General features: G+C 43.2%; 2 protein-coding genes and 1 non-coding gene across 3 annotated transcripts; 1 reads left to right on the forward strand and 2 right to left on the reverse strand.

Annotated features, from left to right (window-relative positions):
* The first annotated feature begins 6867 nt into the window (after positions 1-6867).
* On the forward strand, positions 6868-19309 carry LOC122692698 (zinc finger protein 154-like). The gene is given in 7 exon segments (XM_043900530.1): positions 6868-7146; positions 8928-9054; positions 10343-11739; positions 11741-12091; positions 16520-16681; positions 17113-17251; positions 18498-19309. Coding segments are annotated over 4 exon segments (1818 nt in total). The 5' UTR covers positions 6868-6960; the 3' UTR covers positions 11849-12091; positions 16520-16681; positions 17113-17251; positions 18498-19309.
* LOC122692716 (60S ribosomal protein L10-like) lies at positions 14521-15013 on the reverse strand. Its single transcript, XM_043900562.1, has one exon. It carries the CDS (start codon positions 14996-14998, stop codon positions 14588-14590), a length of 411 nt encoding a protein of 136 aa, XP_043756497.1. The 5' UTR covers positions 14999-15013; the 3' UTR covers positions 14521-14587.
* Positions 14949-15083, reverse strand: LOC122692956. Its single transcript, XR_006340767.1, has one exon. It is a non-coding gene; the product is annotated as a small nucleolar RNA SNORA70 (small nucleolar RNA).
* Positions 19310-21093: the final 1784 nt, after the last annotated feature.

Raw genomic sequence — 21093 nt, forward strand, 5'->3', positions numbered from 1 at the left:
CCCTGTGAGAATCAATAAAAGTAACAAAACACTGAGTACTTGAGTGTCACACTGAGTGCCAAGATTCCAGGGTTTGCTTTATAAACATATTCTCTTTAATTCTCACAACTGAGAAAGTAGGAACTTTTGTTTTACTACTGGCAAAACCCAGGGTCAAAATGATGAAGTGGGTTCCCCAAGATCACACAATGGAGAAGTGCCTGAGTCAAGAGGGATTCATACCCTTCAGTCTAGCTCCAAAACTTGAGATGTTTAATCTATTTACCTTGGTACATGAAGCCTTCAGCCTGAGGCAGACACACAGAGAATTCCAAGGAGTCCCAGCTGCCTTTAGCTTTGTTGGAATCATCAACACAGCCATTTACCCATGTACCATCTGCCCTTGTAGTTCTCACTGGAATATCCTTGTCTGTTACCGCCAGTAGCTTCCTCCACTGGAGGCTTTTCTCTCAGCTGCAACTGATTATATCCCAAGGCCACATCTTCCATTTGAGCACAGCAGAGAGCTCAACCTTCGAGAATCAGTGATTCTGAGCTGGGTCTCTCCACTCTCAGCGGCTGAGTGACAGATAGCCTCTGACACCATCTAACAACCAGGTAGGAGGTTTAACTTTCTCAGGTGTTTGTAACCTTCAGCTTGGAAGAGCAGAGACAGCCCAGAGGACCTGGTACCAGAAAGTGATAATGGAGATCTTTGTGCTCCTGGTCTCACTGGGTAGCAGCTTGCCTCTGCTCCATTCGTGGACCCACTGCCTGTTGGGGCAGGTTGAGAAGACCATTGGCACACACCAGCCTTCTTCCCTGCACTCTGCATGTGTTCTGAACCTGCATCCTCTCTTTCAACCTCTCTGTGTCTGCACCAAGGATCTTTTGGTAAAAAAACACACTCCTTAACACGAATCCTCACTGGAGTGCCTGGCAAGCTCTGGCACGTCTGAGGTCCTTGTTCCAGATTCCACAGAAGAGGAGCTGACTGGCCCAGCCTGCTCATGTTCCAAGTTTGCAGGGCTGTGGATGATAGATGTGTCAGAGAATAGGGTGATTCAGACAGTACTTCTTGGAAGCCATTTGCTATCAGTTCACCAAGGGCATCTTCCTAAACCATACAATCCCAGTTAAAATGGGCTCTGGAATGCTACACCATTGTTGCTTATTGCTTAAGGCCTGGACCACACTCTTGTGCTGCCTGAGGAGATAATTTTAGAGTGTGCACAGATACGACATCAAGTGGCATGGCTGGATGCTGAGAAAGCTGCTGATCCTTTTTCCCTGCTTTTTCCCTTGCTGCTGTCTGAAGAAAGTTTTGATACAGTATAGTGGTAGATCTCAATTTCCCCACTGTTACTAATATCCCCCACTTTTTTGGGGGGGGGCATCCAAACATGGACTTGAAACTAATGTCCCTTTTTAACAGAGGGAACAGTGTTGAGCATACCCCATAAGGTCCCTGGGAGTTCATTATTTTGATTTCATTTTTCATGTTAAACTTCTGCTTGTTGCAAGTCAAATTGGTTTTCCCAATTAGCAAACAAAGAAATACAAATATTCTTTTTAAAATACAGTCTACATAAGAAAAATAAAAAGTAGGTCATTTAAAAGAGAATTACAGCAGTGGCCACAGCCAAGTTTCCCTAAACACAGACGAGGGTTTGTTGCAGGCACTGTTAAAACTCTGTTCCTTGAATTCAAACATCCTGTCCTTAGCAAAGTAAGGCTGCATGAAAACACCTTTCTTTGGTTGCTGATGTATATAACTTATTATCTAGATGAGCCTCTGAGGCAGATGAGCTATTTAATAAGTGATTACCAATGGAATATAACATGATGTGACTTTCAAGTTAGTTTTCCTCAGAGATGTCATAAATGGAAAGGATTCACACTTTGTGGAAATAAGAAATTCATGGTAGCCATGTTTCCAGCATAATCATGGACTCAGTTCTCTCAAATTTAGAACTCAGTGTCCTTCATTTACCACCCATTGAAACTTAACCTTTCCTCAGGATTCACAAATCCTTTTTCTCTTCTAGTGATTTCAACAGTGCCCAATGGATGACTCAATTAATCAACATTAATAACTCTGTAATTTGCTCACTCTACAGCTATTTTCCTAAGATACTTTCATGTACCCTTGCAGTCACAACCACTCCTTTTATAGGTAAAATGATAATCACTTCCCAGCGAGTAGATGAGATCATGGAATTAACAACTTTTATCTCTTGTTGGGTGCTCACTTTTTACCGCTACACAGTTGCTGACATTTCAGCTATCCTGACAAGTATAAATTTGGTAAGTAGCCAATATCCACAGATCCATGTCATATTATTAAAAAAAAATAGAGCATGTCTCAGAAAATTCAGAGTTACAGAGAAGGGATGCATTCTGAGGAACCAAGAGGCATGGTGCCACCTTATCTATTATACTTGCCTTAACAAACTGTCTGGGTTATATTTGCTCTTATTGCTGACCAAACACATTGAACCTCACAGTGTCCATTCTAAAAGCTTTGTTCCCCACAAAGAGTAAGAAGGCTGTTTTATTCAGTTTTTGAGTGGATATTTATGTCAATTGTTGGATATGCATTGTTTATCTTTTGGGAGCATGATTTGAAAATGGAATCTGTAGGAGTGTTTTACTAAGATGTCTCTGATGAGTGCCAGTGTTAAAATTCCTTGTCAGTTTTTTTTAGTGAAAGCAAGTCATGCAACTTGAATAAGATTGTAAGATACAGATAACAAGATAATCAGGGATATAAAGAATCTCAAAGCCTAAGATTATCTAAGTATGATGTCATGTTTTGTATATATATATATATTAATATCTTCATTGTTTAATATTTTGCTCTCTTCTCTCTGGAAAGATCTCTGATGATTCAATGGTGAATCAGTAGGTTTCTAGTAGTCAAGAGATGGCTTACTCTAAGAAATCATACCCTGATCACACACTGATAGGTATCTTTCAATCCATTGTAGAGGGTCAGATTTTTTTCCTTTTTATACTTCTCTTACTCTAATTTCTTGGCATATTTACTGTACTGCCAATTTCCTAATTTTGTTCAATTTTATAAAATGCTATATAAATCAAAATAATCACTGAGAAAATTTTTACTCAATGCATACAGGTATGATTTTTCATGTATAGATTTGATTAAATTATTTTCCAATACGAGAAAATTTTTTCCATTTCAGTGTTCAATCTATTTTAATATTTTATTGCATTATATATTTTATCTCTAAATTGATAGTCAAGTTTAATACATGTATGCATCAATAAATTATTCAGTATGTACATGTCAGTAAGGTGTGTTCCCAGGCACTCTGCTATGTACTATTAACTCACTATGGTTTTCTCTTCCAGAATAAGTTATTGGATATATTTCAGTTCAGTTCAGTCGCTCAGTTGTGTCCTACTCTTTGTGACCCCATGAACCACAGCACGCCAGGCCTCCCTGTCCATCACCAACTTCTGGAGTCTACCCAAACCCATGTCCATCAAGTCGGTGATGCCATCCAACCATCTCATCCTCTATTGTCCCCTTCTCCTCCAGCCCTCAATCTTTCCCAGCATCAGGGTCCTTTCAGATGAGTCAGCTCTTCGCATGAGGTGGCCAAAGTATTGGAGTTTCAGCTTCAACATCAGTCCTTCCAATGAACACCTAGGACTGATCTCCTTTAGGACAGACTGGTTGGATCTCCTTGCAGTCCAAGGGACTCTCAAGAGTCTTCTCCAACACCACAGTTCAAAAGCATCAATTCTTTGGTGCTCAGCTTTCTTTATAATCCAACTCTCACATCCATACATTTAGTTTATTCTAATAAACATTTCTTTTAAGTAAACTTTAACTAATAAGATCTGCAACAATAGTATTTTGTTTGAAATGCATAAAGTAAGTGACCTCTCAGTATTTTTATTCATAATAGCCTTCTTATATAGAAACTTGGTTTGTATCTATTATCACTTACAAGTGGTTTTCATAATTTCTGTTTAATTTCAAAGGTTTTGACTTTTTTCCATTTTCCCATCACATTTCTTAGTGTTCATGTTTTTCAAATTTTTGTTTGTATTTCAGTAACACTGCATTTAAATTTTAAAATAGAAGAAAGCTTCTTAAAAATTAATATTGATTTTTAATTTTATTGCATATATGCATGCCCATCATTTCTTGTTAATTATAATATTTTAAATGATTTTAAAAGGATTTTTAGTTATATATGGGTCAACTTTGAGTATGAAGATGTACTTCTTCATTTTCTCAAAATAAATATATTTCTAATATTATAGCATTGAAAATGCCAGACACATCACCACTCTTATAAATCTTTTGAATATGTCTATAAAGTACAAATTCTCTTTTATTATGACAATTGCATTAACATTTCACACTAACAAATACCAATAACTTAAAATTCAATGTTTCTACTTTTTATAAAATTTATTTTTCATAATCATTATCTTTAAATCTTAAGCAGCATACTCCCATTTTATATTTACATTATGCATCTTAGTTTTCTTTATTTCAAAGATTTGTCTTACATCCTTGTGTTGTATTTGTCATATATGTGTGTGTGCTAAGTCACTTCAGTCATGTCTGACTCTTTGTGACCCTATGGACAATAGCCCACCAGGCTCTTCTGTCCATGGAATTTCCCAGGCAAGAATACTGGAGTGGGTTGCCATTTCCTTCTCCAGGGGAGCTTCCTCACTCAGGGATCAAACAGGCATCTCTTACATCTCCTGCACTGGCAGGAGGATTCTTTACCACTAGTGCCACCTGGGAAGCCCCATTTGTCATCTGTATGATGGTGTAACTAGGTCCTTTGGGATAATTTTCCACATTTTCTAATATAATTATGTTTCTTCGATAGCTTTAACATGTTCTCCATTGCTTCCAATAAATGTATAATTACAGCCCGGGCCATTGATCAAATTCACTCTGGTCACAGTTCTCCATAGGCAGGGCTGAGTCTTTTTTTTTTTTTTTTTGGTTGCACCAAGCAGCATGTGGGATCTTAGTTTCCTGACTAGGGATTGACTCTGCACCCCATGAATTGGAAGTGTGGAGTCTTAACCACTGGACTGCCAGGGAAATCCCATGGACTGAAACTTTTGACTGCAACATCAACAGATGCCCTAAAGTCTGAGTGTCTGTATTTTTCAAAGTTAATGACTGATGCAGTAAAAATTTGTATTCTAAGGCAAGTCAAGGATAATTTAAATATGAAAAATTTTCTCTGTCCTTTGACCTCCCTTTCCCCTCTACTGTATATCATATATCTGCATTATGCACCCCCCAAACCTCCCCATTCGCAGAAATACCTGCTTAACCCATAAACAGCAACATTTTCCTAGCACCAACAAGACAATGCCTTAAAAGATAATGTGCCTGGGCTTCCCTGGTGGCTCACCGGTAAAGAATCCTCCTGCTAATGCAGGAGACAAGGGTTCCATCTGTGATCCAGGAAGATCCCACATGCCTCAGAGCAACTAAGCCCATAAGCACAACTGTTGAGCCTGTGCTTTAGAGCCCAGGAGCCACACAACTACTGAAGTCCTTGTGCCCTAGAGCCCATGCTCCACATCAGGAGAGGCTACTGCAGTGAGAAGCCTGCACACCTCAACTAGAGAGTAGCCCCTGCTGGCCACAACTAGAGAAAAGCCCAAGCAGCAAGGAAGACCCAGCATTGGCAAAAATTACATAAATTATTGTTTTAAAAAAAGATAACATGCCTCCTTGATGGTGTAAGCGATCATGATAACCTACCACTTTGTACTTACAGATCTAGATTTTGCCAATTATCTATGGCATTTAAAGTAGCCTTCTGTCACAAAAACCTACATAATGCTACATCATTATGCTTTGATCTTGAACAAGCGTAACAGTTCTTGGAGGTTTCTGAGAGCATGTTCCTGGGTTATAATCCTATTTGGCCTGAGTAAAATGTTTCATTTCTTTCTTAGATCGATTGTTTCCTTTTATGAAACCTTAGTTCCCCCACCATGGGTCGAACCTGCACTCCATCCATTGCAAGCACAGACTCATCCCCTAGACTGCCAGGGAAGTGCAGACCCAGTAATTTTTCCAGGACACAGTGGGTTAAATTGTAATTACGGTTTTTTCCATCCAATATCTTTTTTACCCCACTGAACTTTTCTCTTTTGTGCCACTGTCCTCTGCAGCTAATTGGGTTGAAGAAATTGATTGGTGGGGCTTCCCTGGTGGGTCAGTGTAAAGAATCTGCCTGCCTGCCAATGGAGGAGACACGGGTTTGATCTCTGGGTTAGGAAGATTCCCTGGAGTAGGAACTGGATACACATTCCAGTGTTCTAGCCTAGAAAATCCCATGGACAGAGCGGCCTGGCGGGCTACAGTCCTCGGGGCAGCAAAGAGTCAGGTAAGACTGAGCACTCTTTCTGCATGAAAGTCAAAGAGTTAGTCGCTCAGCCGTGCCCATCTCTTTGCAACCCCATGGACTGGGGGTTGCCCGCCAGGTTTCTCTGTCCAGGAGATTTCCCAGGCAAGAATGCTAGTCTCCGCGCATGGAATTCTCCAGGCAAGAATACTGGAGTGGGTAGCCATTCCTTTCTCCAGGTGATCTTTCCGATCCAGGGATCGAACCTAGGTCTCCTGCATTGCAGACAGATTCTTTACCGTCTGAGCCACCAGGGAAGCCCTTCTGCATGTTCGTCAAAGGGAAATGCTTGATACCTTCTCTTTGCGCACAATTTCCCCAGCCTCCTCGTGGAGGAACTCAGCAGTTTGGCCTGGAAACGGGAACTACATGACTCAGAATTCCTTGCGTCGAAGGCAGTGTCCTTTATTGGCTCAGGGAAACGGAGTTTCCGTTTGGGCACAAAGGGAGGGGGCGGGACCTCCTAACTCCGCCTCCAGGCGGCCATTATAACTGCCCCAAGCTTGTGCCTGATCCAGAGCGCTAGGTTGGGACGAAGGTGAGGCGATTAAGGATGTCCGAGAGGAGGTGCGGTCTCTGCTGCACAGAGGCGGGCCCGAGGTTCGGCGCCTCCCGGGGTGCCTCGCGCCAGGCCCGGGAGCGAGACCGCGGCGCGGGTATCCCCCCGCCTCTCGAGCACTTCGGTCCCCCTGCGCCTAGAAGTCCGATGGCGGCGGCGGCGTTGAGGGACCCGCCTCAGGTAAGCGCTCGTTCTCCGGGCCCGCACCGCCCTCAGCCGACCGGACACTGAAGCCCCGAGCGCCAGACGCCTGTTTCCGCTCCCACAGTTCAGGTCCCCGGGTCCAGGACGGTGAGGCAATCGTAGGTGGGGCCTTGCGTCTGACAGTTTGGTGGCGCTTCGGAGAGGGTGCAGGCAGAGGGACCCGCAAGTGCAGAGGCTTGCACGTGGAACTTAGCTGGGTGAATTCGGGCATCCTGGGGTCCATCTGATGTCTGCAGGAATAAACGACATGAGGCAGCTGTTAAGACTGGACTAGTAGAGTGCAAGTTGTTCATTACTCTGAGAACTCTAGAAGCGATGGGTAGTTTTAAGAAAGAAAGTGCAGAATCCACGTCAGAGGTTAAAGTGTTTTCAAAAGCTGTTCAAAGGAAAAAGATGCAGAGACATCAAATTGATGACTCCGGGGTGCTCTGGCCTGTTTCATTTAGCCTGGAGAATAAGATCAGGGGGAAATGTGGTCATTTGTGAGCATCAGTAGGCCTGAGGTGCGCCACCAATGGGCTAGGCTTTGGGTGAGGGTTAGGTGGACAGAAGAAGGTTGTGACAGATAAGGGAACAGCAGGTACAGCCTCAAAGTGGAGTAGGGCGGTGGATGTCGGAAACGAACAGGCGATGTGTGTGGTGGAGTCTCAGGTAAGAAATGGAGCCTCTCAGGGAGGCCTTTAATAGAAGATTTTGGCGCTGCCACTGCTACTGGGAGCCATGAGAGGTCTAGGGAATTACTGGATCCTGTATGAATTTGCCAAACATACTCTGGATGCTGTCTGCTAAATTGTGGTGTAAGTCCTAAAATTAAGTCCCAGTTTTATATACTGCCTGGACATGTGTTAAAACTGGTAGGACCTCAAATGACCGGAGCACCAGTTCCCCACCTTGCTTTGCCCCAGTGGATAGGGTCTCCTTAACTAAACAACCCTTTTCATAAAAGGGCTGAGGTATAGTTCCTGCTTATCCCTCTGTAGTGGGTTTCAGTGCCCTGTCAGCCAGCCCTTTTGGGGTTATTTAGAAAAGAAACTTGCATCCTCCTTTGGAGAGCAGGGGCACCTTACCTTCTTGGTACTATAAGGCTTACGTCCCACAGCTCTTGGTTGTCCACTGTTTTCCAGAGTGTAACACCTTGTAGCCCTGTGTGGTGTGTGGTGTTCTCCTATTCTAGCTGTGGATATATAGGATTAATAAGATGCTACTGATAACATCTCTCCAGTGTTAGTTGTCCTATGTTTGGTCATCACTATAACTCTAGGTAGGAATCCCATCCTCACCAGTGGAGTGAAAAGGATGTGATCAAAATACTTCAACATGAGGGGAGGCCAAGGAGAGGCTTATAGAGTGGGATGGTGAGGTGGTGCTGGCTGGGGGCACGTGCCTGTGGTGTCTGGAGATAAGAGGGATGTGCAATCTAGAGAGTGATGTGTACATGGAGAGGGTGTATGTCTGATGGTCCCAGGTCCCTGGTATTGTGATTTACATGACCTTGACCATACCAGGGTTATTGCCTGGCAGGAGTATTGGATTCCTCTATGTCAGACCCACAGTTTAAGTATCTGTTTGTGCACCTGTCTCTTGTCGCTGATGGCTGGACCCCATAATCAGTGGGCCTGTAGGGAGACAATGGCATCAGGGCCTAGTTTCTCCTCTGACTGGGGAGATTGGGAGGAAGATGGTCATAGAATAGATATATGGGGGAATTCCTCTTGAGAGGAACTTGTTTGTGATTTCATCTGTCCCAATTGTGACAGGGTAGTGTGACTTTTGAAGATGTGGCCGTGAACTTTTCCTGGGAGGAATGGGGTCTCCTTGACGAGTCTCAGAAACGCCTGTATCATGATGTGATGCTGGAGAACTTGGCACTTATAAGCTCCCTGGGTAAGAACCTCAAACCCACCCCTGTGCCCTGAGCTAGTCTCCGCCCTTTCTCTTTGTCCATTGGCAAGTCTCCTTTCTCACATCACGACCCTGGGCACTGCTTCCTTCCTCAGTTCCCTGAGTAGGTGTTGTGGTTGGTAGGGCTGAGGAATGGGCACTGCCCTCTTTTCTCCTTGACAGATCCAAGACCTGCTACCCCTTGCCTTGCAGGGATGGATCCAGAGTCAGGAGTCTTTCCACCTTGTTTACCCTCTCCATAGCCAGGTGAATTTTCCAGATCCAAGGTACCAGTCTACCCCAGGTTCTATTTCCTTTCTCTGGCTAACATTTCCTCATTCTTGCTTGTTCCAGAAATTGCTGTCATTGACCTGCTCCTTTTATATGGAGCATGGGCTATTCTTGCAAGATACTCCTCTGAAATTCTTTTTGTAATATTTAATTTTATGTCTTGTGCTGAGTTATTTTTGGCCAGTGCTGGCTGCTTTTCTGTTCTGTCTTTATCATAGTCCTTGAATCATCCAGGTTCTTCATAGTTACTCATCAAGAGGATGAAGTGGAGAGGCTCACAGAACAGAAAGGACTCCAACTACAGCACATGGAACTTGGACATAGTCTGGTCCTGATAAGTGGCCCCTGGGGGAGGGTGTAATGTCAGGGCTATATACAAATCATACCAGAAAGCTATTCTCTGACTAGCCTTTGGGTGCCAATCACAATGGCCGCCATACTTTCTCCCTCCACTTCCCCATTCTTTGGTTAGCCACCTTCTCAACACTGTTACTTGTCACTTCTTATTTCCAACTTAGGGCTAATTCTTACCTCCCTGGACTCCATTCCTCAGTGCTTTTTCACACTGCTTCTTCTGCAGTGCTGTCCAACATCAGCCTATACCTTTTATGTCATAGGCTATGTACATTTTTAATCCTTCAACACCAGCTGCTCTGTTACAGTTGGATTTTCCTGAGCCTGAATATAACCTACTACATAGTATTCATGTGTCACTACCAGTCAAGGTCCTACTGAAAATTTTTGCAGAATGAGCTGTAGACCCTGCCTCTTCTTGTGTCATTCCATGGTTGTTTCCTTTACTTTGTGAGGACTTCCCCATTCTGTAATCTTTAAAAGCCCAGTGCTGCTAAGCAGCCCCATTCTTAACTTAAACGCAACCACCTTATCTTACAAACAATCCCATTGACTCATTCCTGGATTTATAATGCCCACATTTGTAAAGGGCCTTTTTCTTTGCACAAAGTCAGTATGTATGTCACCAGCATTTCTCTGCTTTCAGGTTGTTGGCCTGGAGAAGAGGATAAGGAGGCATTTTCTGAACAGAGTATTTCTGATCAAGGATGCTCACAGATCAGGATTGTTAAGGCAGGTCTGTCTCCCCAGAAGGCCAACCTCTATGAGATATGTGGCCCGATCTTGAGTGACATTTTTCACTTGGCTGAGTACCAGGAAACACACTGTGGGCAGGAACTCCACGTGAGTGGGATATGTGAGAAGCCATTCTATTTTAGAGTAAACTTTCATCAGCACCAAAAGCAGCATATTGGAGAGAAACCATTGAGAAGTGATGTGAGGAGAGCCTTGTTTGTGAACAGCTGCAAAGTCTATGTATCAGTGAAGCCCTTTACCCTTGGGAATATTGGGAAGGACTTCCTGGGCAACTCAGGATTTCTTCACCAACAGGCCACACACAACTGGCACAAATCACATAGTGGAACTAAGTGTGAGACTCCCTTTCTAAGGGGTAAAAATCATTATAATTGGGGAGACTACACAAAACCTATGAGTGGCAAACACACACTTGTTCAGCACCAGAGAGTCCTCACTAGAGAAAGATGTTACCTGTGCAGCGAATGTGGAAAATCATTTAGCAAAAGCTCTCATCTCATTAGACATCAGAGCGTTCACACTGGAGAAAGGCCTTATGAGTGCAACGAATGTGGCAAATCTTTTAGCCAAAGCTCAAACCTCATTCAGCATCGGAGAGTTCACACTGGAGAAAGGCCTTACGAGTGCAGTGAATGTGGGAAAGCCTTTATCCAAAGATCACATCTCATTCAGCACTGGAGAGTTCACACTGGAGAAAGGTCTTATGAGTGTAAAGAATGTGGGAAATCTTTTAACAAAAGCTACAGCCTCATTCACCATCAGAGTGTTCATACTGGGAGAAGGCCTTATGAATGTGGTGAATGTGGGAAGTCATTTTCCCAAAACTCTGTGCTCCTTCAACATCAGAGAGTTCACACTGGTGAAAGTCCTTATGAATGCAGTGAATGTCAGAAATCTTTTCGACAAAGCTCTGCACTCCTTCAGCATCAGAGAGTTCATACTGGAGAAAGGCCTTATGAGTGTGGTGAATGTGGGAAATCCTTTAGATATATCTCCAACCTCATTACACACCGGAGAGTTCACACGGGAGAAAGGCCTTACGACTGCAGTGAATGTGGGAAATCCTTTAAGAAAAACTCTTCACTCCATCAACATTGGAGAGTTCACACTGGAAAAAGACCTTATGAGTGCAGTGAATGTGGGAAATCATTTCGCCAAAATGTTGTCCTCCTTCAACATCAGAGAGTTCACACTGGAGAAAGGCCTTACAAGTGCAATCAGTGTGAGAAATCCTTTAGATACATATCCAACCTCACTACTCATCGGAGAGTTCATACTGGAGAAAGGCCTTATAAATGTAGTGAATGTGGGAAATCATTTAGCCAAAGCTCTAACCTCATCACACATCGGAGAATTCACTCTGGGAAAAGGCCTTACAATTTGGGGAATCTGTTGAGTTCTTTACCTACAACTCCAGTCTCTTAAAACACTGGATCAAGGCCTTATGAATGCAATGAAAGTGATAAGGCCATTAACCCAAAGTCTTGACTCTTTGGAACCACAGATTTCAGAAGGGAAAAACACCTTACATGTGTAGGATCGTACAGTTTCCTTTTTCAGCAGATCTACTCTTGAGATCCTTCCTGGTGGTACCATCTGAATTGAACATCATACATCCAAACATCTGCAAACATCCCAGGTATGTGGGAGCTACATTGTACTTTTTAACCTGGCCTCTTGCCAGACTTCTGTTGCTGACAGTTTCTGTGGCCAAAGCCATGTCACTTCTCCCACCTGGCAGGTTTCAGCCACCCCTGAGTGTTCAGGAAAGGAACTTTGATTTTTCCCATTCATGGGAGGGACTGTGAGAAGCCAGAGAAGCACTCATTTCCTCTCATTGCTTTGATGAGTTATGTCACTGACATGACCCATTTTGGGCCCAGAGGACTCTGCTTGTTGCCCAAGGCTTCCCAGGGAAGACTGCAGAGCTTTCTGGTTCTAATCTGTGGCCTGACTGTGTATTTTCTGGGTTCAGAGGTCAGTCTAAGGAAGGAGTAGTCATTGTGACAACCGTCAGTGCTTCTGAAAATAGCATGAAGTTGTCTTGTTCACAGGGGATATTGCCTTGTGTGTGCGCACTGGTGAGGAACATACTCTCAGGCCCTGCAGTGGAGCCATGTGCTCTCACATGCAGAATTCTGTAGGTAGTATCACTGGTTGTAAGATTCTGGTGGGAATGATAATTGTTACAGAAAGTACTAGATTAATAGTGGGAGCAGGACACTATTACAGACTGGTTGGATGTGCCCATTTAAAAGAGCCTCCACAGTGTTCCAGTCATTGTGGCTGTGAAGGATGAACATGTACAGAAATTCTCAGGCCTCCTAAATTGTGCATCTTGTATTAGCAGAGAGCATTACAGGAGAAAATAATCCGAAAGTTTTGTGGTTTCTGTAATCTATCTGAGCTGTCCTCCTCAAGGCCGTTTCTGTGCAGATAGAAAAGTGAGGATAGAGAGAAGGGATATCTTTTCAGTGAGTAGCAGACATTGTGACAATATTCCTGTTGAGTCACGTTGGGAACAGTCTTCATTGCTTATATTTTTGACCACTGAGGCCAACTGCCCCTCCCAAAGCATGAGGCAGAAAGTGATGAAGTCAATATCGGGAATTTATTTAAATGGTAAGAAATCCAGATTTGTATTTTGAATATATTTTTAAGTTTTAATAACATAAAAATACTTGCAGTAAAATGCACATAGTTAAAGTATACACTTTGATAAGTTTTGACATTTATATAAATCCATGAAACCATCATCACATCCATAAAAAAACCAATCTACTTTCATTTTTACCTTGTTTCCTTTTTTGATGTTACTCTGACGTCTAGTCAACCACTGATTTGTTTTTCTTTAGATAAGTTTTAATTGTCTAAGATTTTATATGATTAGAATCATGAAGTGTTTATGCTTTTCCTCTCAGGTACCCTTATGTGAAATATTTATCAGTGAGTAGTTTGTTTTTTTATATTGATGAGAATTCTATTCTGTGGATATACCACTATTTGTCCATTCATCTGTTTATCCATATTTGAGTTCCCAGTTTTTGACTGTTGCAAGTAAAACTGCAGACATTTGAATATATTAAAAGTTCTTCACATGGTTATGTTTCACTTTTCCTGTATTAATACTTTGGGCTGCAATGCCTGAGTTACAGGCTTAGTGAATGTGTGACTTTTTAAAGAACATTATACTATGTTAAGGTAGGAGAGGTTACACAAGAAAAAGATGAAAAAACCCAGCAGTCTTCCTGATCCAGGTGATAAGAGGCATTAAGGAATTACATCTGTACAGACCCTGAGTCCACAGAGGGGAGAACACTATTTGCCATGCATTTTATCATGCAGGCTACTCCTGATATCTGTAGAAAATTACAAAGGCTTGAGCTGGGCCCCAGACCCCATTGTCAACCTTGGTAGAGGAGGCCTTCAAGGTCTAACTACCAAGACTTGATGGAGGAGGCCAATAAGCATAAAAGACTAATAAAGAAAATGCAGCTCTTGGCTGTTTTGATTCAGCCACCACCTCGAGGGGACCTTGAAGGACTGAGAAAGCTGGACAAACCCCCAGGAAGCCACTTGGGCCTGAACCAATGTGCTTTTGTCAGAAAGGGGGACACTGGAAGGGGGGATGTCTTGAGTGCCCTCCTGGGGGACACCCAAGGGGCAACCCCGACCAACCCCAGTTCTTTGTGAATAAGTTGGATGACAGAGCTCACACAGTGACTGATGGGGGCCCGAGTGCCTGCCTGGATATAGATTCTGCTTGATCCATTTTCATTACCTCAGCAGAGCCTTGGGTCACCCTTCATGTAGCAGGTAAAACTGAATTCCTTGTAGACACTGGAGCTGCCTGCTCTGCTCTGACTTGGCCACCTGGCCCTTTTTCCATCTGTGGACTGTACTGTGACAGGAGTTGGTGGACAGCCAAATGGAGGGCGGTTTAATCTCTCCATGGCTTCCCAGGTGGCACAGTGGTAAAGAATCTGCCTGCAATGCAGGAGACTCGGGTTCAATTCCTGGGTCAGGAAGATCCCTTGGAGAAGGAAAAGGCAGCCCACTCCAGTATTCTTTTTTTTTTTTGACAGGAAATAGCATTTATTGGTGAGCGTGATTAAGGAGGGAACAGAGCTGATGCTCATGAGTGCAGGGCCCGCCATTTGTCCAGGGGACCACGATTAGGGATGTATTTGACCCCACAGCCGTCCGGGATGAGTCGCTTTTCCGCCACCATGTTCTCAAATTCATCCGCATTGAACTTGGTAAATCCCCACTTCTTGGAGATGTGGATCTTCTGACGGCCAGGGAACTTGAACTTGGCCCGGCGGAGGGCTTCAATCACATGCTCCTTGTTCTGCAGCTTGGTGCGGATGGACATTATGACCTGGCCAATGTGGACCCTGGCCACTGTGCCCTGGGGCTTTCCAAAGGCACCACGCATACCTGTCTGGAGTCTAGATTGAGAAACAGCAGGCCAGTCATGAATGCCCACTAGGAAGAGTTGTCTCCAAGGTCCCTTAGGGCTACCTGTACAGGCAACAGGTTGCATACACTACCAAGGAGGCTGCTGTTTGCAGCCATTGCACACTGGGCCCCCATGGGGAAAAGAGCACAGTCGGCTTAATTGGCTGCAAACCGCTCCAGTATTCTTGCCTGGAAAATTCCATGGTCAGAGGAGTATGGTAGGCTTCAGTCCATGGGGTCGCAAAGAGTCAGCCACAGCTGAGCACATCAGCACATCCTGTAATCTAATATGGTTGTTTCCCTTTGTATTCTTACGGAAGACTTTGGGACTTCCAGTTCTTCCACATCCTTGCCAATATCTTTAGTCTTTTTCAACTTTTGACTTTTAAAATAAATGTGTGGTGTTATCTCACTGTTGTTTTAATTGCATTCCTCAGATGTGGAGTGTTTTTTCACTTTTTAAATTCCCCGCTAGTGTGTGTCCTCGTGGTAACTTTCATCCATTTTTATAGAAATAATTTTGGCTGTTTCTCTTTTTATTAGCAAGATAATGAAACAACAAAGACTTAATTTGAAACTTCATTCTTTAGGGATGTAATTCTAGCTATTTTAAATTCTGAAATACTATCTTCTAATTTTTTCTGCTGTATACTGTGCAGTGGCCATGTACAGCATATTTTAAATTTAATCTGCATTACTAACATAGTCCCCATAATCAAGCCAAGAATTACATTGCTTGCAGTTTCCCCAATGTGAATATTCCCACTGCTGTCAATTTAAAGCTTCTAATGTGGTATCACTGAACATGGAGTTTGAGAGTGGACAGCATACCAGTATATTGTGTTTCCTCTGCAGTGATATTTTATGGGCTTCCTAGGTGGCACAATGGTAAAGAATCCCCCTGCCAGTGCAGGAGACACGGGTTCGATCCCTGGGTTGGGAAGATCCCCTGGAGGAGGAAATGGCAACCTACTCCAGTGTTCTTGCCTGGAAAATTCCATGGACAGAGGAGCTCTGATTCCTTATCCTAAAACCTTCGAAGTAGATCTACTCAAAAGGTAAGAAATAGGCCCAGAAAACAAAAAAAGTTGAGAATTTGACAGCACCACTTGTCACACGTTTCTTCCTAAATTTATTCAGCCGTTGGGGTTACTATAGTGAAAGGAAAATCAAAATGGAGTCTATATTGAGCAGGGCTTTCTAAAATGGGGTCCAGAGGCTATTAAGGAAGTGTGACTTATGCACCTCTCAGCCTGGATGGAATCTGTTCTTTTGACTACTTACTGTCCTAATGAAGCCATCTAGAACATCTGCCAGGAACTTAGGATGCTTATCAAACCCTTAGCCTAAAGTAACTCATGATCACCTATCTATACCTGTTGGACCCCAGCCGTAAAAAACTCCTGATTGCTTAAGGACAAATATTTCCTAAATCCCATCAGACTCAATCACAGTTCTCACAAGGCAACTTGAAGAAACTCATGGCTTTCTGTCTTTGTAAGCCCCTGAGTCTCTTCTCCCAGAACATTCCTTTGGGGTTACCTGATTCTGTGTCTCCTGAATTGCATTTCTTAAGACTCCAAATAAACTCTTTTCTTACTTGCAGCCTCCTGTGTTGTTTTTTGGTTGGCATTACGTGTGTCAGAAGCAGGATACAGGATGCAGACCTGCACGAGCCCTCACCAACTCTGACACTGCCTTGTATTCAAATCAGGTGCCTAGAAGCCCTTTGAGCTTTTCATCTCCTTGGTAATCCCAGATCATGGTGGTAAGTCTTCCTGTACTTAAGCCACCTACGTTGGTAGAACTTCCAGTTTCAGCAAAGGGTGTCCTTTGTTGCGGACTTCTGTCCTCTAGGATTTTGTTTCTGGTTTTGTTTGAGTGGCCTCCACTATTTTTAAAAATATTTTATTGAAGTATAGTTGATTACAATGTCATGTTAATTTCTTTTGTACAGCAAAATGACTCAGTAATACATACATTCTTTTTCACTGTTTTCCATTATGGTTTGTCTGATGATATTGAATATAGTTCCATGTGCTATACAGTAGGACCTTGTTTATCCATCCTATGTATAAGATAATAGATGGCCTCTGCTAATCCCATATTCCCAGTCCTTCCCTCTCCTACCCCTATTCCGCCCTGGCAATCTCAGGCAATCTCTCACTATATATCTGTGAGTCTGTTGTTCTTTTATAGTGGCTCCATTCCACAGACAAGGAAATTGAGGCTCCAGAACCAGCGGGCAGCCCTGCTGCTGGGATGAGGCAGAGCAGTGACCTGAACCCCGAGGCAGAAGAGTCTCAGCGGGGCGGCTATCTGTCTGCTGAAGACACAGGTGCAGCCTCCAAGTGGGACCCACAGTAGGGATCCCAGCTACTTTGGGAAGAGCTCCCTGACTGCCAGAGCCCTTGGCCCCTGGAGCTCTCTGCTGTCCCTGCAGCTCCCTGTGGGCCCCACCACCTCTCTGCACTCTCAACTCGCAGCTGCCCCCTTGGGGGCCTTCCTCAGGGCCCAGCCCTGTCTGTCCTCTAAGAGCCCCCAAGGCAGCCCCATCATTATCCCCCTTTTGCACTGGGGGAAATGTCATGTGTGAGACTGGAGGGGCATCTCTTGCTGTGAGCCCGGCAGAGGTAGGGGTGCAGACATCAATCCAAGGCTCACCCACCATGTCCCCCCTCCCCTCTGACCTGGTTGCACCCCAGGAAACCTCCTTGTTCCCTCGGGCTCCTCTTAGGGTTCCTCTCAGCCTCCCCTGGGGCCCTGTAGATTCTCTCCAGATGCCGCTGGTCCCTGTGTTGATGTTCTCAGGTTGCCTAAACAAGGCCCCACGGTCTGGGAATTTTAAGCACCAGAAGATTACTTCCTCACATTTCTGGAGGGTGGAAGTCTGAGATCAAGGGGTTAACAGTGATTTTTTTTGGAGGCTTGCAAATGACTATCCTCCTCCTCTGTCTTTACATGGCCTTTCCTCCCACATGGTCCCTACCCCACAGGCCCAGAACGTCTTCCCCAGGTGTCACCCCAAACACACGGCTGGCCCTTGCTGCCGCATGTGAGTCACCCCAAGGTTGTTGGTCTTCCTCCTCAGTCGCCTCAGGGTGTCTCCTCCAATCAGTGCCCCGCTACTCAGCTGTCACCCAGTGATCACTCTCACTGTTGTGGACCCTGGAAGAGAGGCTCAGGACTAAGAATGTCCACTGTAACCTTCACCAGTCCCTGTCCCCATGGCGCTTCTCTCACCTCCTCCAACTCGTGAGTTTAGTTCTCACCACTTATAGGTAAAAAGAAAACCAGTGACTGACAATGAACATTCCTTAAGAACATTCCTATTCCCTGCTAAGGAACTAAACTTGACCACTGTCCCTGAATGGACTAGATGAGGTCTGGCCCGTCTTGTACATCTTGTGCCTTTCACATATGATAGGATGACAGTGCCCCACGCTGTCACACTATCTCCCTAGATACATGGAGGCAGGCTGTATCTAGTACGTGAAGTGTTTGTATCCAAGCTGTGTCATGGTGTGGTACCAAAACACAATCTCACTGTTCATGTGTCACATACAAACTATTTTATTCCACAGATACACACTTAAATAGACAAGAGATTGGACTTCCCTGGTGGCTCAGTGGTAAAGAATCTACCTTCAAGAAATCTGCTTCAAGAAATCCCACATGCTGAGGAGAAGTGAAGCCCGCGTACCGCAACTGCTGAACCCACATGCCCTAGAGCCCAGGCTCTGCAACACGAGAAGTACACTGCAATGAAGAGTAACCCCTGTGTGGTGCAACTTGAGAAAAGTCCTCTCAGCAACAAAGACCCAGCCCAGCCAAAAATAAATAAATTTTTTTAAAAAAGAGATTTACTTCTTGTTGAAAATGGGGAATGAGATTTCCTTCCTCTCAGAGCATTTACTTTAGAAAACTTGTAGGAACTGTCTCATCTTTTTAAAATGCATGTCTTTGAAGACTTCTAAGAAGGCCTTTTTTCAGCTGGTCTTTTTTTTTTCCTCCAGTTTTAGGATTCATACGTCTTTCTCAAGAACCTGGCTCCCATCTCCTAACACTGAAGATGGGGAGATAGCTCACCAGGCAGTTCTGTTAGGAGGATAGGAGTCTCATCTTAGTGGATGCTGTGCTCCAACTTTAAAAACTACCTTCAGTTATAGAGATGAGAATTTTGTGTTTCCTCTAGGTAAAACCAATAAACTACACAGTCACCCCAATTACCAGGTAAAATTAGGACTCTGTGTGACAAATGGTATTGTCAGCTCCTCTTCCTCGAGGACTAGGGGAGTTAGGTTTTTTTCTGCCTTTACAGTTTCCTAGTGGATTGCCTGTGATGCACTGTAATCCTTTAATACTTATTTTAACAATAAAATTGATTTTGTCTCTACTACCTTGTGGAAAAGATTTCTTGATTGGGAGAAATTTTTGTTTTCATTTCCCTAACAGTCATCATCACGCACCTCTCCACAGGGATCAAACCTCATCACCCATCTCATTGGCATCTAGTATACAGGATATATGGGGGAAGGGTGGTCAGTATCAGTTCAACAGTATCAGAGACACATCTAGAATATGCCAATTTCAGACAAACTGATGACAACAAACTGTAAGAAATGAGAATTTTACAAGGTAAGTGCACCCCATGTGTTAAGAGATCTGTGAGAGACAGTTAATGAATGCTTCCAGAATATATTCTGGATTCTGATTGCAACTAATCTGATTTAAGAAACACATTTTGAGACAATCCAACATTGATAAAATACATTTTTATGATTACTGAGTTATGAAAATACCTTTAAAAAAAGTCAGTTCTGCAGAGATTATACATTAAATGGTGCTGTATGTAGAATTAGTACTAGGCCCCCCTTATCTGCAGCAGATAACATCCCAAGACCTCCAAGTGATTGCCTGAAACCAAGCCCTACATGTACTGTTTTTCCCTATGCGTATGTACCTGTGATAAAGATTAACAATAGCTGTAGTAAAAGTGAGGGACTTCCCTGATGGTCCAGTGGTTGGAACCCCAAGGTCCCAATGCAGGGACACTGGGTGTGATCCCTGGTCAGGAAACTAGATCCCACGTGCCACAAGTAAGACCCAGCACAGCCAAATAAATATGTATTTGTTAAGATGAATGTGATCTCTCAAAATATACAATACTGTACTCACCTCTTTTGTGATGATGTGAGATGATAGAATGCCTGTGTGGATTACTAGACAAATGTATATTCATATGGGAGAGATGAAGAGGGTGGTGAAAGATTGCATTATGCAGAAAGGTTTGCAATTTAAAACTCGTGAATTGTTTCATTTCTGGAATTTTCCATTTAATATTTCCTTGGGTCTCTGAAACCCCTAAAAAGCAAGTTTGTGAATAGGTAAGAAACTGGTAAACTAGACCGCTGGTGTAGATGGGGATAGATGAAAAAAGAATGGCTATGAAGGCTTCCCTGGAGGCTCAGAAGTAAAGAATCCACATGTCAATGCAGGAGACATGGATTTGAGTCTTGATCCAGAAGGAGCCCACATGCCATGGAGCAAATAAGCACATTAAAAAAAGCAAAGATTGGCCACGAAATGATGGATGATTGGTTCATCTGGCTTCATAATAGTCTCTTTTTTTTGTATATATTTGAAAATAGCCATAACAAAATATACAATATGTCATTGTATCATTAATTTTATATGCTGAGTAGGATAAATTTTAAAAAGCAGGAGGAAAATTGGTTTTGGGGTTTTGAACATGCATCAACTCATCAAAAGTTACTTAATAAGTGTGTGTAACAAGTCAATTATACCTATACATTCAACTTTTAAAGTAAAATATTAAAACTTCCAACTCCCTAATCATATTAAATTCTATTACTGTGTTCTTGAGGTTAATTGTAGCTACTCTATGTCTAAAGTGGAAATAGAATATATTGTTGGGCTGCTGGTAACTTTCCAACTCCCATCAACAGTGAAATCACACTGACTATTTTTTTTTAATTGAAGTTTAGTTGATGTATATTATAGAAATTACAGGTATATAGTAATTAACACACTTAAGATTATACTTCATTTAGTTATCACAAAATATATGCTGTATTTACCATGTACAATGTAGCCTAGCTTATTTCATGGGCTTATTTTATGGATTTTCCAGGTGGTGCAGTGGTAAAGAATCCATCT

This window comes from Cervus elaphus, chromosome 4 (assembly GCF_910594005.1).
Source record: "Cervus elaphus chromosome 4, mCerEla1.1, whole genome shotgun sequence".
NCBI classification, from domain to species: domain Eukaryota; kingdom Metazoa; phylum Chordata; class Mammalia; order Artiodactyla; family Cervidae; genus Cervus; species Cervus elaphus.

What these genes read in the sequence shown, in the direction of transcription:
- LOC122692716 (XM_043900562.1), bottom strand. Translation starts at nt 14,998, where the DNA reads ATGCAACCTGTTGCCTGTACAGGTAGCCCTAAGGGACCTTGGAGACAA.